The sequence below is a fragment of the Arvicanthis niloticus genome, chromosome 3, assembly GCF_011762505.2.
Source record: "Arvicanthis niloticus isolate mArvNil1 chromosome 3, mArvNil1.pat.X, whole genome shotgun sequence".
NCBI lineage: Eukaryota > Metazoa > Chordata > Mammalia > Rodentia > Muridae > Arvicanthis > Arvicanthis niloticus.
The window spans coordinates 116620799-116636993 of NC_047660.1; the positions used below are offsets into that span (position 1 = coordinate 116620799).

General features: G+C 38.7%; 1 protein-coding gene across 1 annotated transcript in view; it reads right to left on the reverse strand.

The window, feature by feature from the left end:
• The window catches only part of Unc80 (unc-80 subunit of NALCN channel complex), a 185177-nt gene that overhangs the window by 119641 nt on the left and 49341 nt on the right, over window positions 1-16195 (reverse strand). Inside the window, exons 17-22 of the mRNA XM_076932055.1 lie at window positions 16021-16187; window positions 15447-15545; window positions 10927-11135; window positions 9710-9816; window positions 8646-8742; window positions 5824-5996 (exon numbers count right to left, since the gene is read on the reverse strand). Of these exons, the coding sequence (XP_076788170.1) occupies window positions 5824-5996; window positions 8646-8742; window positions 9710-9816; window positions 10927-11135; window positions 15447-15545; window positions 16021-16187 (852 nt within the window). The remainder of the gene's footprint in view (window positions 1-5823; window positions 5997-8645; window positions 8743-9709; window positions 9817-10926; window positions 11136-15446; window positions 15546-16020; window positions 16188-16195) is intronic.

The window sequence follows — 16195 nt, forward strand, 5'->3', positions numbered from 1 at the left end:
TCAGGCAAATCCCCATACACATAATTAAATTAAAATACCCGTGGGCTCAGACCCACTTGAAAACGAGACAGTGAGGTGAATTATGATATCTGGACATTTTCCTAGGGACATAGTACTGAGAGAAAAAGATATAAAATAGATACAGGAGGCTATCAGGTCAGGGGATAATTAGACCTAACATTTATCTGTAATTTCCGAAGGAAAGATCAGAAAAAATGTGAGGTACCTTTAGCAAAGAGATAGCACTGGAACATTTTCCAATAGATACAATATGCAAGTATGCAATTTAGAGGCCTCATGAGCGTCTCCATCAGCAGTTCTCAACCTATGGGTCATGACTTCTTTGAGTCAAATGACTTATTGACAGGGGTCACCTAAGACCATCAAAACCACCAGCTATTTATATTACAATTCATGGCAGTGGCAATAATACAGTTATGAAGTAGCAATAAAAATAAATCTAAGGTTTGGGGGTCACCACAACATGAAGTGTCGAAGCATTGGGAAGGTTGACAACCACTGCTGTAGAAAAATATGACGAAAGTATTTTAGTGAAACTGTAAACTATTAACAGTGACCAGAAGATATGAAAAGGTGCTTGGAACAGGGTCAACCTCTGTTACTGAATGCCAATTAGGAATATTAAGATAGAGGGATGAAATAATATCTTGAAAGGAAAAGAAGAAAATGTCAGCCTATGACTTACAATTCTGGCAGAAGGAGCTTCAAGTTGAGGTCAAAACAGAGACATTTGCAAAAAAAAAAAAAAACAAAAAACAAACAAAAAAACAAAACAAACAAACAAACAAAAAAAACAAAAAAAACCAGCCACTGAGAGAGCTACACTGGTTGACCTCTGACTCTGAATCCCTACTTAAAGAGGTAATGTGTGTTTGCAAAAACCATCAAGGTAAAATGAGAAACACCCAACAGAATTTGCTCAACTTTGGGGATATTTTAAGCCTAAGGACTTGAGTTCTGATCCCAGAATGCACATGAATCCAGGAGTGGTACAAATCATATGCAATCCTAGGACTTCTGGAGCAGGAAACAGAAAAAGATCACTGGAAGCTTGAAGGCCAGGTAGCCTGGGGTAAGCCTGTGAACACAGATCTTCACTCAAACACAATGGAAGGCAAGAGGCAACACCAGTATTGCGCGCGCGCGCGCACGTGAACACACACACACACACACACACACACACACACACACACAGAAGCATGCACATGCACACACACACACACACACACACATGCCGCATGCGCACACACACACAAAGGTAAATAATTCTACAGTAAAGGGATAGACAAAGATACAAATTAATAATTTATCAAATCTATGTAAGAACATCTTAAGCTTTTTGTTGAAATACAAAGTCAGGTCACTCTCGGGTACCAGACTGTAAGAATAATGATGTAAACAAGTAACAATATAAGCAAGAACACAGAGAGATGAACTTTCATTACACAATTGTGCCTGTGTAGAATTCCCACAACTACCATGAAGTATGGGTTTTATACCAAATGCAAAATTATAATCAGAACTGCATTCTTTTGTATATCTAGAAAACTATTCTGAGTCAAGGGCCATGTGCAAAGACATATATGGAAGCATCATCCAAAACTGCCAAAACTCTAGAAAAAAAAATAGAAATACCTTGCTAAAATAAGACGAATTTACAACTTGTACTATAGTTAACAAAACCACTCTTCTACTAACATAGCACTAATTGCATCACATGAAACCTAACACTGAACAAAAAGGAATGCATGACTTCACATTAATAAATCTCAAAATCAGGTAAAAGACAGCAAAACAAATCAACGTGACAAAGCAGAGCTTCTGATGGGCACAGGTACGCCATTAAGTGGGCAGAACTCTTAAAATCACCGGGCATGCCTTGTTTTGTGAGGTCTGCCATGGACATGACTTTGGCTTTTTTTCCTTAAATTTACCTATTTATAAGGCCAAACTCTTAAAATCACCGGGCATGCCTTGTTTTGTGAGGTCTGCCATGGACATGACTTTGGCTTTTTTTCCTTAAATTTACCTATTTATAAGGCCAAATAATTGAACATAAATTCATTTTTTTCCAGTCACAGACTAGAGAGAGTCCTACAATCCCACAGGTGTATTAATATTCATGGAAATTGGTACTAAAGCCAACCGACATTGTTGCTCATTGTATTCATGCTAATAAATTACCCCCGAAACTAGAAGTCACTATCTATACACATTGCAGTTTCACTGAATAAATGAGGAGAGTGTGTACACAATAAATACATGTTACCCACACTGCTTCTCTTTCCTCTTGCGCTGGCAGATCCTGTAAGCTTACTGTGAAAGGGATCCTTTTTGTAAACTTAAAAAATGTTACAGTTGTATTTGATACATTTATAGGAAAGAAAATGATTGTGAGGAATAGCTGTGCTGGCCTTAAATCAACAACCTCGAATTACATGCTTGTAGTGATAACAGCAAGACGATTGAAAGCAAAGAAATGAACTTTCATATTTGTTAGGCTTGGCTCTGCAAGTTTCTAGTATTTCCTTCACCTACTAGCAGTCTCTGATTCTGCAGAAAAATGTTATTTGAAAAAAAAAATCACGTTTAAATCGCATGATCAATGAAACAATAAAAGCAAAAGCTGTTTAATGCAAAATTTAATTTAAGCCATACCTACAAACATCAGGATAAAACAGTGCAAGAAAGGTAGGATAAAATGGACTATAATATAATTCTGAACTCAGTCCTTTTTTCTACTTCTGCCCTGAAGTCCTGCATGATAAAGAAGCAGAGTTTATACAACTATGCCTTGATCTGTATATCTGCCCTTTCACAGTGTGTACCTGCCTGTCTATCTATGTATCTATGTATCTGTGTATGTATGCATGTATGTATGTGTTCTATCTATCTATCTATCTATCTATCTATCATCTATCTATCTATAATATGTCATCTACCTCTACATAGCATAATATGCACCATCTATCCATATCTGTTAATACCTATTAACCTACCTATATTTTTTATGTCTCTGTGTTTTCATATTCATATTTATATCATACACACGAGCAAAACTACAAATGCATTAGAGAAAATATAAAGGCATTATAAAAACACAGAAATTCATTCAAAGTAAGAAGCAGATGGATTAGATGTTATGAGAAACCTAACACAGGGGAAATCTGTAAACATGAGAGTAATCTTGAAGAACTTCTAACCTAAGTCTATATTGACAAACCACAGTTGTATGAATGTCAGCCACCACCAAATGCCACTCTGATTCAAAAACACAAAGCATGCACCTATGTATTGCTTTCTCTCAGTTTGTTTGTCAGCATTTACTAGATAATTCCAAGTGTGCCTGAGTTTGGGGACCCTATCCTGGCCTGATACCAGTAAGTAAGATAATGTGGAAGTGCTTCATAAACGGTCCATAGATTGAAACTTGCCATTATTAACCTCGACTCAGTTCTCCCAATCAACATCTCCTGTAGGATAATCACACATCTCCTCTTCCTGCTCTGTCACCTTCTTTGTCATTTACACTTTTATTCAAATCAATGGGTCCAATGGGTCGTCGTTATTGCTTGAAGATGGGCATTCCTTTTCTTCTTTAAATTTTGACTGACTCTGATGTCTGGGATTTGGGCTTCTGAACTTGAGCACAATGCTTGGTCTATACTAAAATAAAAGACTCCTGGTATGAAAATCCTCTTCCTACTACACTCACTGCTCCAGGGCTGCACATTTGCTTTCAGTATATGTAATTATTGATGAAGAATGCATCTCTTCCTCGAGCCCACAAAGACCACTCCATCAGTAGGCATCAGCAGCAGGAAATGCTCCTGTGCTTGGAGGCTAAAAGACACTGTTCATATGTCCTCTACTCTACTCATTTCTATAGGTTATCATGGAATTTATGAGATCAGGAAGAACAAACATTGCTAGAGTAAATTCTGCAGGGAAAAGAGGAAATGAGAGAGATCTGTAACTCTCTAGACTCTCTAGTCATAGTTTTACATTCATGGAAATGAAAAAAAAATGTCTATTTACTGTGTTTTAATTCAGTCCAAAGATAGGAGTCACGTTTCCACAACAAGTAGAGTCTATTTGTGGCTTGAAATTCCTGTTCCACCTTTTTTTGTTTGTTTGTTTTGTTTTGCTTTTTTAAGAAGTTAAGAGGTACAACAGTTGGAAATCAGGTAGGTAGGGAATCATTTCAATGAGAGCAAATGTAACTCTACTATTTAGGAAATTTGAATATCAATTTGATTATCACTCTTGTAATTATAGTCATCTTGATTCAGAAGCAGATATTGATTTGTTGATCGAAACTTGTCTTGGAGCATTCTTTTTGTGGAAAGCCTTGTGTCTCTGAAGGCCCTCATATCTCGATATAATTCCCAAGAGTTTTCCACATGGGGAGCAACGGTGAAAGGTACCTCTGGTTGTCTATCATTGCCTGACAAGTCTCCTTACCTGAAATGCACCATTAATCAAGGTAGAGTTCTTGAGTCTTTATAGATGAGTTCTGAGGGAAATTCCTTAATTTTCTGATTTACATGCTAACTTTTGTCTATAGCTGTTGTTTGCTTGGTAGAATTTTCACAACTTTCTTCCTAATCTAAAAAAATCCATGTTGTAAAATGTTAAGAATCACTAGCTTGGAGAATGAATATGGTGTGAATATTTAAAATTGAAGATATCTTATTTTCCTAGTATGAATTTATTATGATTCCTACAATAAGAAATATTTTAAATAATCAGATGCTTTTTGAATTATCAAGAAAGTGTTTGCAAGTTACTTTATTATAAGAGGCAGTATACATATATTTTCAATGTGTCCTGGTACTGACTTTGATTTATTTAAATAATTGTGTGACAGAGAAAGCATATGGTGTTTCTATAATAGCCCTGTATGGAATAGAAAATTCTGCTCTGATTCCAGTTTTAGCACCAATTAGCATATGACCTTGATCAAAGTCAACTAAGCTGTCAGAGCTTTAGAAATTCTTAAAGTGGCTTCACATAATTTATATTAAGAAGACTCAGCACAATAGAATACATAATATAGGTTCTCCGAAGACAGAAGCCAGGCCTGTGCTCCAGTCTACCCTTTGCTGGCTTTCTACCACTGGGTTACAAGTTGGTCTTCCTGGTTCTAGGAGTTTTCTGTGGAAATATACTAGGCGTGCTATGGATGTATATCATCAGCCTGGGCCGTGGCACTCACTGAGAAGACTGAAGCACTGATGACTATCCATAGAAAGCCTAAGTGTTGCACCTTTGTAGTTGTTAGTACCATTCCTGGCACAGAGGAAGACCTCAGTGGACATGCGTTAATTAGTTATTATGTGCTAGGTATTTTATAATCTCAGTACTTGGGAAGGCATCGGCAGGCAGGTCTCTGAATTTGAGGCCAGCTTGGTCTACACAGTAAACTTGAGGCTAGCCAGAGATATATAGTGAGACTGTCTCAAAAGCAAACAATTCAACAAACTAATATATGGAAATACAAGGCTATTATTCTGAGTGTTAATACATTACAGGCACTGTGCAGGGACTTTCTATTTAAAATCTCATTTAATTAATATAATGATCATACTGTTACACATGCTACCTCCCAATGATTATTTATTAATATTTTCCCTCTTTTATTTACTTGTCTCACCTTACCATCTTTCTTCCTCTATTGACAACAAACTCTGATAAAACTAAACAGATATGAACCCATCATTAGGGTTAGGACTAGGGTTTCATGCCCTCCCCCGTTGCTAGCATGAATGTGAACAAGCGTGAGAGAACTCTGTAACTTACTAGGTCCAAGGCAGCAGCTAGGATGGATGCATCAGGAATTGTCCCTGGCTCACAGCAGTTCAACAGGAATTGAAAACGTTTCATGCCTTGGCGGATTGCTCCCAGATTCACCACGTTTTTGCTTTTTCCACCATCTTGGTTGGGAGAAAGGTGGTCATCAAAACTGTGGCAGCCTGTGGGGATTGTGTCGTTGTGAAAGGAAGAAGGTAAAAAGGACCATAAGGACATTTCAAAGACATGCCAGTATATTTCCTGTAGTGTTAGCCTGAAAACTCTTTCACACTTCTTCCCCATTCCCCGCACCACTAAAATATTTGCTATGAACACACATTGTCTTGAATGTAGGTAACATGTGACATGTAAAAATTCAAGATTTTCAGCAAAAACTTCAATGTAGGGTCAACATTTGCTAATGCATCTATAAGATGGCAAAGGAGATGGGCATATTTTAAGTCAGTATTAGTAAGAGGATACATGGTGGACTTTTAGTTGAAGAAGACAGTGTAAGAAAGTCATTGAAAATGCCAATAACCCAAAGATATTATCATCACTCCCACAAAAGAGAATATTCTACAAATGGGGGAATATAGTTCCTTTGTCAATTACTGCAGCTATAATGAAATATAACAGGCCAGCTCACTTCTAAAGAACAAATATCTACCCCTCACAGCTCTATGGCCTGTAAGTCTGATACTGGGCTTAAGTACAGTTGATTCTTCCAGGTTTGATTATGTCCTTAAGTGGTCTTTCCTTATATTAGCATACAGTTATCTCATGTCTCATTTCTATAAGAGTACTAAAATCCAATCATGGTGATGGTACCCTCATGACATCATCTAAACCTAGTCACCTTTTCAAAGGTCCATTTCCAAATGTTACCACATTGTGAGATAGAACTTCATTACACGACCTTTGGGCAGATGCAAATATTCAATGCATAGCACATGGAAACCCATAGTCTATGGAAAACATTCGTTAAGAAGGAGCATTTCCCACCCCAAACTTCTGGGTTTATGTTGCAGGTATATCAAATTAACAATCCAGTGCATAGGAAGAACTAGGAGATATGTTCGCAGCACCATCCAGGTGACACTGAGCTAGCATGACACATACCTCAGGACACACATTAGCTTCATTCTCAAAAATCAAATGCAGAAACACTGCCATTGTGCTGTTGCTGGTACTGAACACTAGAGATGTCATCTCTGAAATTCTATAGAAAATGATAGAGTAGGAACAGACCGAAATGGCGAAGCTGCCAAAGGCCAGGGTTGTCAGGGGTTGAGATGCTTTCCTGCAGCTTCTTCAGTACTGAGGATCAAATCTAAATCCTCAGGTAGTAGACATGTGCCCTACAACAGACCAAAACTTCCAGCCTAGGAAAGCACGCATCTGAAACCCTTGGACTGAAAACTAGAGGTTTGTGCTGAATTGCAAAAGAGACAGTTAAGTAGACAGGATGATGTTCAGGATTTAAGTAAGCATAAGAAACACCGTGCCTTCATGAAGAATGCATCACCATAAACTAGGTGACACTTAAAGTTTTGATATAATCATAAAGATATCAGGGAGATCACTTTATATAAAGTTTGATAATGCTTTTGTAATGAGATGGAGAAATATTCATGGACTATTAGAAAGTTAATGGCATGGTTTGCTGAAAAGCTATACCCACACATTATTAACTAAACATATTCAACTATAACAACATTAGAGGTGGCAGCTTTATCTTTCCTGTTCAGTAATAACACGATCAATTTAGATGAAAGAATAGAAATGTGTATCAGTTCAGATGGATCACCATAGTCCAGTTATGGAGAAAAGCTCTAGAATTTAAATTGATTTGGAGTCTGTCCTTCAATTTTTTTTCTGGATAAGTGATCTAACTGCATTCTATACAATAAAATAATAAACCTTATAAAATGGAGTCTCAATAGTCTACACCAAATCATATTCTGACATTCTTTGATAGGAAGAAGATGAACTAGCAAAAGCTGACCAATGCAAACCAGCTATGTGATGAGGACACTGATAGTATCATTTTAATTCCTGTTCATACATTTGGCATATTCACAGCTTAGTTACGCTATTGACTACATGGATTAATTTCAAATATGGCCCCCTACATTCCATCTAAAGAATGAATCAAGGAAAAAGGATCAGGATGTGGTGGAACTAGAGACGCTTCCATGGAATGAAATCTAAAGAAATTAAAGACATTTACTCAAAAGAGATCAAAAGACAGAACAGGAAGTGAATAAGAGGGACTATGGCATTATGTGTGGCTGTGTATGTGTGGTTCCGGACAGATGTTATCACTAGGACAAAGCATCAACTTTATGAGCAAATGTATTTTCAGATTACAAAGAGAGATTTGCTAACAATTAAAGCTGCCTAGCCCTGGAACAAATTGCTTTGTAAACTTGCACACTCCCCCTCAGCAGAGGGAGGGTGGCCACCTGTCAGCCATGCCTTGAACAGAACTCTGAAACTGAAGTGGTGGGTGGATAGGAGGTCCTGTGACTCACAGAGTCTAACAAGAAAAGACTGTGTACTATTCTCTGCACACTCAGTACCCACCAGGGGGTGAGAATCACAGTAAGGTTTCTGTAAATGTCTCTTCAACCAAACTGATAATAAAGAGGCTATAGATAGCAGTGAAAGACACATTTAAAGAACAAAGGGAAAGACAATACAAATAGAAAATGACCATTTTTTTTAAAAAGACATTTTCAGAAAAAAAAAAAAAGAAATGGACCAGTTGGTTTGAGTAACTGAAAAGAAGGAAAGGTCAATGGGATTCTTAGGCTATTGACTTTTACCAAGACGCTTGAAGAAATTCTCCTCCTCTTCTCGTCCATTCTCCATCCCACTCCCTGGTCCACCTTCTGAGAGCTTAACAGCACTGGTGAACTTGACCTAAGGAGAAAGGAAAGCTATCAGCTACTCAGCAGCTAATCATTGGGTTATATTAGCCCTTGGCTTGAAAAATAAGTTGTTTAGAAGGTGAAAGTGATTCTGTCCTTCTGGCTTACACGTTAAGTAATGTAATACATTTTCTTGGCCCCCCAAAATGTCACTATAACTGCAGGTGCAAGGAATACCATGTAAGAGACCAGAAGCTGAATGTGAAAATTTAGTGAACAACACAGACATGTATGGTGTTTATTCTGATCAAGTCCAAATGGACATCCACATTCATCCTTAGTGAACACAACCACAGTTGAAAATCAGACCAAAGAGAAAAAGAATGAGTAGACTATATTACATTTATAAATCAATTTATAGCATAATAAATATTCCCCTTCCCTCTCTCCCTTTTTCCCTTCCTTCCCTCCCTCTCCTATCTCTCCCTCTCTCCCTCCCTCCCTCGTCAGGCTAACCTCATACCCACTGTATAACCTAAGTTGGGCCTGAACTTAGGACTCTACCACTAGGCTCTCCGAGGCACCACCAGGCTTGGCTCTATGTCTCTTTTAAAGCAGTGATATTTCTTCATGATCCTGACTTTAGGTCAACTCAGTAAGATGTAATAACAGCACATAAAGGAAGTGAGAAGGCAGAAAGACCCCAGTAAGTGTCTGATATTTTCACAGAGAGAGAATGTGCTTAAGAATTTCAATTGTATTTCCGTGATTTCTGTCGTCTGCTATATCCTTCTTATGTAGATATGATTGAAGCTATAGATAATTTACTGTGTCTTCCGTTACTTTCATTTGTATCATGGTTTACCACTTAAACACTCTACTTTCCATTGCTTGCCTAATTTCTGAACTTATTCAACTCCAAAGTGCCTTTAACCCTTCCTCTGTGCTCACCGCTCTTCAATCCCAATAGTTTTATTCAGTGACTCCAGTGTACACTTCATGAGCAATGTCCTGTTTACCTTGGAGCTTTGCCTGATGAAAGACAGGCGATCCACAGAGCTAATGTCCAGGAGGTCCTCTACACCATCTGCCAGGCCAGAGAGGGAGGACCGCTTCAGCCAGTTTCCTAGTTAATGATATTTTGAAAAATTGAGCATGTGCTCTTAAATAAATGAAACAGAAATGCCAGCATGTCCTGAACAGCAATGAAAGTTACATGGCTCCAATATAAATAGAAGCAAAAACAAGTTGTTTTCAGGATACGTGTTTCGCATCAAGATGTTCAGTGTTGAACTATAAAATTACATTAGCACATAAGTGTAGGACAAACAGACCCGGTTCTCTCTGCTGCAGGAAACCACGATCCATCCACCTATGCTAGACAAATTTTCTATCTCTCTTGAAACTCTATGCATTTCATCTCCTAAACAGTTCTTAAGTCTCTCTGTTTTTGTTTCTGCTTCACACGCAATCTAGATGTTCGTTTGTTTATGCCTGGGCCACTGGCCAGCTTTCAGTCTGATTCTCTTGTTGACTAACATTTCTCCAATGCAATGGTTCATACATTGTATTATTCCGTTCTCCCTGACAGGCTGGTACACGAGAGCCATGGGAAATGGCCACCCCGACTTGCATATGGTCTGACTTGCTGCTCTGCTTCAATGAGTCAGCCATTTCCCCAAGTTACTGGTTCTTTTCAGTTTCCCCCAAGCCTGTTATCTTTCCACATCACCTGTGGGCTGCTTTCCTTCCTTCCTTCCTTCCTTCCTTCCTTCCTTCCTTCCTTCCTTCCTTCCTTCCTTCCTTCCTCCCTCCCTCCCTCCCTCCCTCCCTCCCTCCCTCCCTCTCTCTTTCTTTCTTTCTTTTTCTATGTATTTGCCAGATTTTAATATGTGTTTTCCCCATTCCTTTGAATGGGTCAAGTTTCATTCTAGTTCGAAACTGCACTTACTTTTGAGATTATCTGCTGTAGTGGTAGTTGATTCTACTCAAATTTAGCAAAGCCAAGAGCTGTACATTTCACACTCAGCAGACGCATGCAGCTGCTGTTTGGGAACTGTCTGCATTAGCTGCACAGCAAACAAACTGATGGAACCACGAAGCAGTCAATGTAGATCTCACAGCTTGAATGCTTCTCTTTCCAGCCCCCTCCCATGGCATGTTCTGTCTCAACCACTCATTGATTTGATGACATGATAATAAGAGAATCCAGAAATAAATACAGACATACTTTTACCTATGGGGAGTTTCAACTTCTTTCGCAGGGAGATTCTGCGGGATCGTGAGCGCGCACGCCGGTCGGAGGTGTTCCCAGAGTGGGCTGTGGTACATTCCGAGGTGTCCTGCTCAGACTGGCTGCTGGTGTCGCTTGCTGCGCTTTGGGATTTAAACATCTTGCGCCAGAAATCTTTCCGTCCCAGATTGCCCCCTTGCATTGGTTCATCACTGCAGAGAAGTGGAGTATAGGGTTAGGCAACACCGCACAGCTCAGTGTCCTCTCAACTCCCAGCTATTGTATTTAGGCAAATTGCACAGAAAAATCTTTGTGGAGATGGGTACAATAAGTATGGGGGTCAGAGTGGGGAGAGGGAGATCAAGGTTGTTGACTCTGTGTTCTTCCTGGAAATAGCCCTGTCTCCGCAGCCAATTGGAGGTAGTCATTATTTCAACTTTAATAAAAAAAAAAAAAAGACTAAATATTATTGCATATGTGTACCTGCAGTATGAGTCATAATAGCGGGAGCACCTAAAATGCAAGTAAATACTTAACTTCTGAAAAAGCTCCCTCGTTCTTGTGAAATGTCCCACCTCTCCTGCAGCACACGATCATAATTAACACCCAATAAACTCTCAAAATTATTTACATGAATTAATAAATGAGAGGCTGACATGTCATCGCCATGCTCAGGGAGTATGTCATCCTATCAGCCATATAAGGTGAGGAAAGTTGACAAGTTTAAAAGTAAAAAAAAAAAAAAAAAGTCAGAAAACTGGAAAGAAGATTTTCAATGAGAAAAAGTGACTTAAAATATATAGGACTTAAAAATCATCATCATCATCACCACCACCACCACCACCACCATCATCATCAGCAGCAGCAGCAGCAGCTAAAAGTTCCCATTTTTACCCACTAAATTAATAGAAATTAAGGTGGTTAGAAGGAGAAAGCAGTGCCCCACCATATTACCATTGGAGAAATAAAATATTTTGGTATTTATGGACAGTTTATGTTCTATACAATAAGATACATTTCTGGAAGTTCAAATCAACCCCTTACACTGAGAAATTCAATTTCTAAGAAGTAGTATCAAGGAAAAGATGAATAGGTGAGGCTGTGCTGTAAGACTGAGAAGGTCTGAGTGGCCAGTGCTGAACAGTGAACATAATCTTACTGTCTAAGTATGGGAAGACAGCTGAGTATATTATGGGACTTCCACATGGTAATGGGTTCTTGACTGTTTGTATCATTGGCTACAAAGACACAATGTTGCCTTCACTTATAAAGCACAAGTCTCCCATGACTGCCTTATAGGCTGAATTCCTTTCTGGTATAAGTCAGGTGGTAAGGTGACTGTGACAAGCCAGTGCTTTTAGAGGCCAAATTCAAAGCCCTAAGCTTGTCTTTGCTCTGTTACTCTCAAAAGAAAAACAATTTAGTTGGAAAAAAAATCTTATTTCAGAAAAAGGTTGACTTGGGCACTCTTTATGACACATTGTAATAATAGTCTTTAAAAGTCACACATGTGATCACTACATGTTTGGAATGCTGTAGCATAAGGTATGAACAGTTTGCAGAGGTTATCTTTAGCAGGAGTATTTTGATTTTTCAACTTCCCCCATGTAGTCTTTTGTGTTTTCCATATTTGCCACCTTGAACCGCATGTATTCCTCTAGCAGTTTGGGAAAAATCTATACTAGATGATGTTCTAGCCATATATTGACTCTTATCTATGTGTTATTGTGTAACTTTTACTTACAGACTTTAATGAATTGATCCAATATTTGATGCTATTATACAATATAATCAGTACATAAGAATATTCAGATTTTATCTCTCAAATATCATCAAAGTATTCAATACTTTCAGTTCTTTTTTAAAAAATTACTTATTTTTCTTCTCTCATATATTACATTCCTACTACAGTTTCCCTTTCCTTCTCTCCTCTCACCTCACCTCTTCTCCTCCCAGTCTCTTCCCTCCACCTCCTCTTTCCCCCAGATCTACTTCCCCTGTTTCCCTCCTGTATGTCTCCCAGGTATGTCAACCAAACATGGCATAACAAGTTACAATAAGACTAGGAACATACCCTCACGTTATGGCTGGATGGGGCAACATGGTAGAAGGAAGAGTACCAAGAGCAGGCAAAAGAGTCATAGACAGTCTCCATCCTTGCTGTGAGGTGTCCCAAAAGAACACTAAGCCACACAACCATAACATACAGAGAAGATCTAGGTCAGACCATACAGGCTCTCTGATTGTTGCTTCAGTGTCTGTGAGTTAATATGAGCTCTTCTTCTAAAACAATGGTTTACAACCATCCTAATGCTGTGACCATTTAATACAGTTCCTCAAGTTATGATGACGCCCCAACCAAAAAAAATTATTTCATTGCTACTTCACAACTGTAACTTTGCTACTGTTAGGAATTGCAATGTAAGTATTTGATATACAGGATATCAGACATGCAACCCACAAAAGGTTGTGGTCCACAGGTTAAGGACTGCTGTTCTAAATTACTTTGCTTATGAAGAGCTGTGTGTTTAAACTGGATTTCTAGAATTGACTAGTCCATTACTTAGGAGGACAACACAGTATGTCACACTCCTCATACATCCAAGGAAGGAGAGGCACCATGGTGAGAGCCTGTGAAAGTGCAAGGATAAAGGAGGAAGATATTCAGGGAAACTGTCACTTATTACCCTTCCTGAGCAACTGCTACATCATCAACAAGGAGTGGAAAAAGGGGCAGGAAAGAAAGAAAAAGGAAGGGTAAAGGAGGAGGTATGACTGTCAAAGAGACTCTCGCCTTTCTCTAGGCTGAACAAAGGATGCTTAGGGCGCTCATTTTCTTGGCAGGCTTAACTGATAGAAAATTCCATATTGGATGCTTCATGGCACTATTCCATGAAGAAGTATTAATGGCAAGGCTTATTAACACAGACATAGGATAAATGTGGAGAAAATCATTTTGTCTACAGAACACTGAAGAAAGAGAGTATTTGGAGTTCAAAAAAAAAAAAAAATCTCCTGAGACAGGGTTTCTCTGTGTAGCCCTGGCTGTCCTGGAACTCACTCTGTAGACCAGGCTGGCTTCAAACTCAGAAATCTGCCTGCCTCTGCCTCCAAAGTGCTGGGATTAAAGGTGAGCACCACCACCACCCTGCATTCTTCTAATGGTTTTAACAAGTCCTCTCATTATTTGAACATGGAACGTGTTTTAGCAATTCATTTGCCCCTTTACGGCTAAATTTGGACTCTTACCATGGCTGTGAGGGTTTTCTTAAAGGAAAAACCAAGGCTTAATTTGGGGTAAAGATGTTAAAAATTAAAGTTTGGGGACAGCCTATCAGCTCTGTTCTTCACTTATTGTGTGTCACTCATTCCTTGATTGCACATCAGTCATTTAGCCTTGAAATATACCTATTAATTTTCTACAATGAGTGAAGTTGCATCTTGGTACTGGGACTTTAGGAGATATATGTGGTTACTGGGTCCATTGACCTGATTGTCTTTATCCTTATTATTCTATTAAAAGGCACAGTTTGCTAAGATTCTGGAGCACACAAGAACTGTGTGAGCATTTGTGGTTTTGACGAGTTTCTTTGCTTAGTCCTATGTTTGACAGATGCTGGCTTCTCACCTTTAATTTACACAGTTATAAAGGAAGGATACTCTAATGCCTAGAATATTCTACAGAATTGCTAAAACAGCAATGTAATATTGGATAAGGACCTTGGGAAGCAAAATTGCATATCTACAATGATGGATATTTGAAATGTAGATTGCTTTATTTGTGTGTAAATAATTCCTCAAAGACGAATGAACAACACGAGTCTCATGTGGTCCTGCACAGGGTCATGTCTGTAGTAATCCTGACAACTTCTGCAGGCACCAATTTGAAGATGCTCCTGAATTTTATGAGTATGAAAACCAGAGGTAAACCATGTCCATGATAAAACATTAATGCACCCATACTGGCAATCTCTTTAACCCAACTAACCACAAGATTCCACCTATAAAAATCATTTATTTTAAAGCTTTAGTTAAACTACATCAATGATACCAGTTGTAGAAGAGACATTGGAATTGATCTAAGGCCAAGGTGCTGTAGGGCAGAGTATACAGTTGGCTAAAATTCAACACTTTTGAAATGTACCGTATTATTTTTTTTTTTTTTTTATTTTTAAGAAAAGGTTCATCAAGCATATTGGAACCATTCATCCATTTTAAAATTGTGATTTTTAAACAAGAAAATATATGCCACCTCACGTATACATCACTTTTCATGTTTATATGTTGCATTACAGAGATCCTTTCATATGGACAAAGCTGGTTGGTTATTTGGTCTCACCTGGAACAGCCGGTGGTATTGGGAATGTAAGGGCGGAAAGCAATGTCTCAAGGAAGCGAACACAAACCATTAAAAAGCTAACTACGGAAACAAACAAACAAAAACCCGAGCACAGTTTAGAAAATAAACTTTCTTTCAGTGCGAACTGCCCAGTTCTCCACACTGGAGACAAAAATCTACTTACTGTTCTGGGGTCTGTGAGGGGCGACCAGACATGAAGCTACGACATTCCTCAGGTGCTGATGATACCTGGCCTTTATCTGCAATGCTTCCTGCCTCTGACCTATACAAATAGCACATTCCACCAGTCACAACAGAGGTTACCACTGTTTGATCTCTCATATGCTCCACAATGCAAAATCATCTGTTATAACCTTTCTCACCATGAGTCAAAATCGTATAGAATTTATAGCTTGCTATTGGACTTCATTTCTCACCAATATTTCGCTGTTGTAAACAGACCCACTAGAATTAAGCAAGCTTTTTAGTTTAGGGGTTTCTTTTAAACCTTGTCTATAAAAACACTAATCCATCCATGTTGGCAATCTTTGTGACCCAACTGCCCCAAAGATTCTACCTATAAAAATTATTTGTTTTAAAGCTTTAGTTGAACTACATTGGTGACACCAGTTGTACAAGATAGCTTTACCGCCCCTTTTCTGACTCTATCGTATATCTGATAGCACACAGTATGATAAAAAGTAACACTCTTCTGACAGTTACCAAACACTAATATTCAGAGAACTCAAGCTTCCAACCTTTTACCACCGGCAGGCTTAGACTCCTGTCCATTCTCCTCCACCTTTTTCCCTGGTGCTAACTTTTCAGCGCTGTCAAGCAGGGCACTAAGAGCCACTCTCCTGAAGACATTCCCATGAGCTTCTTTAATAAACTGGACCAGCTGGCGGATGTCACAGTACAGTCCCTGTTTGA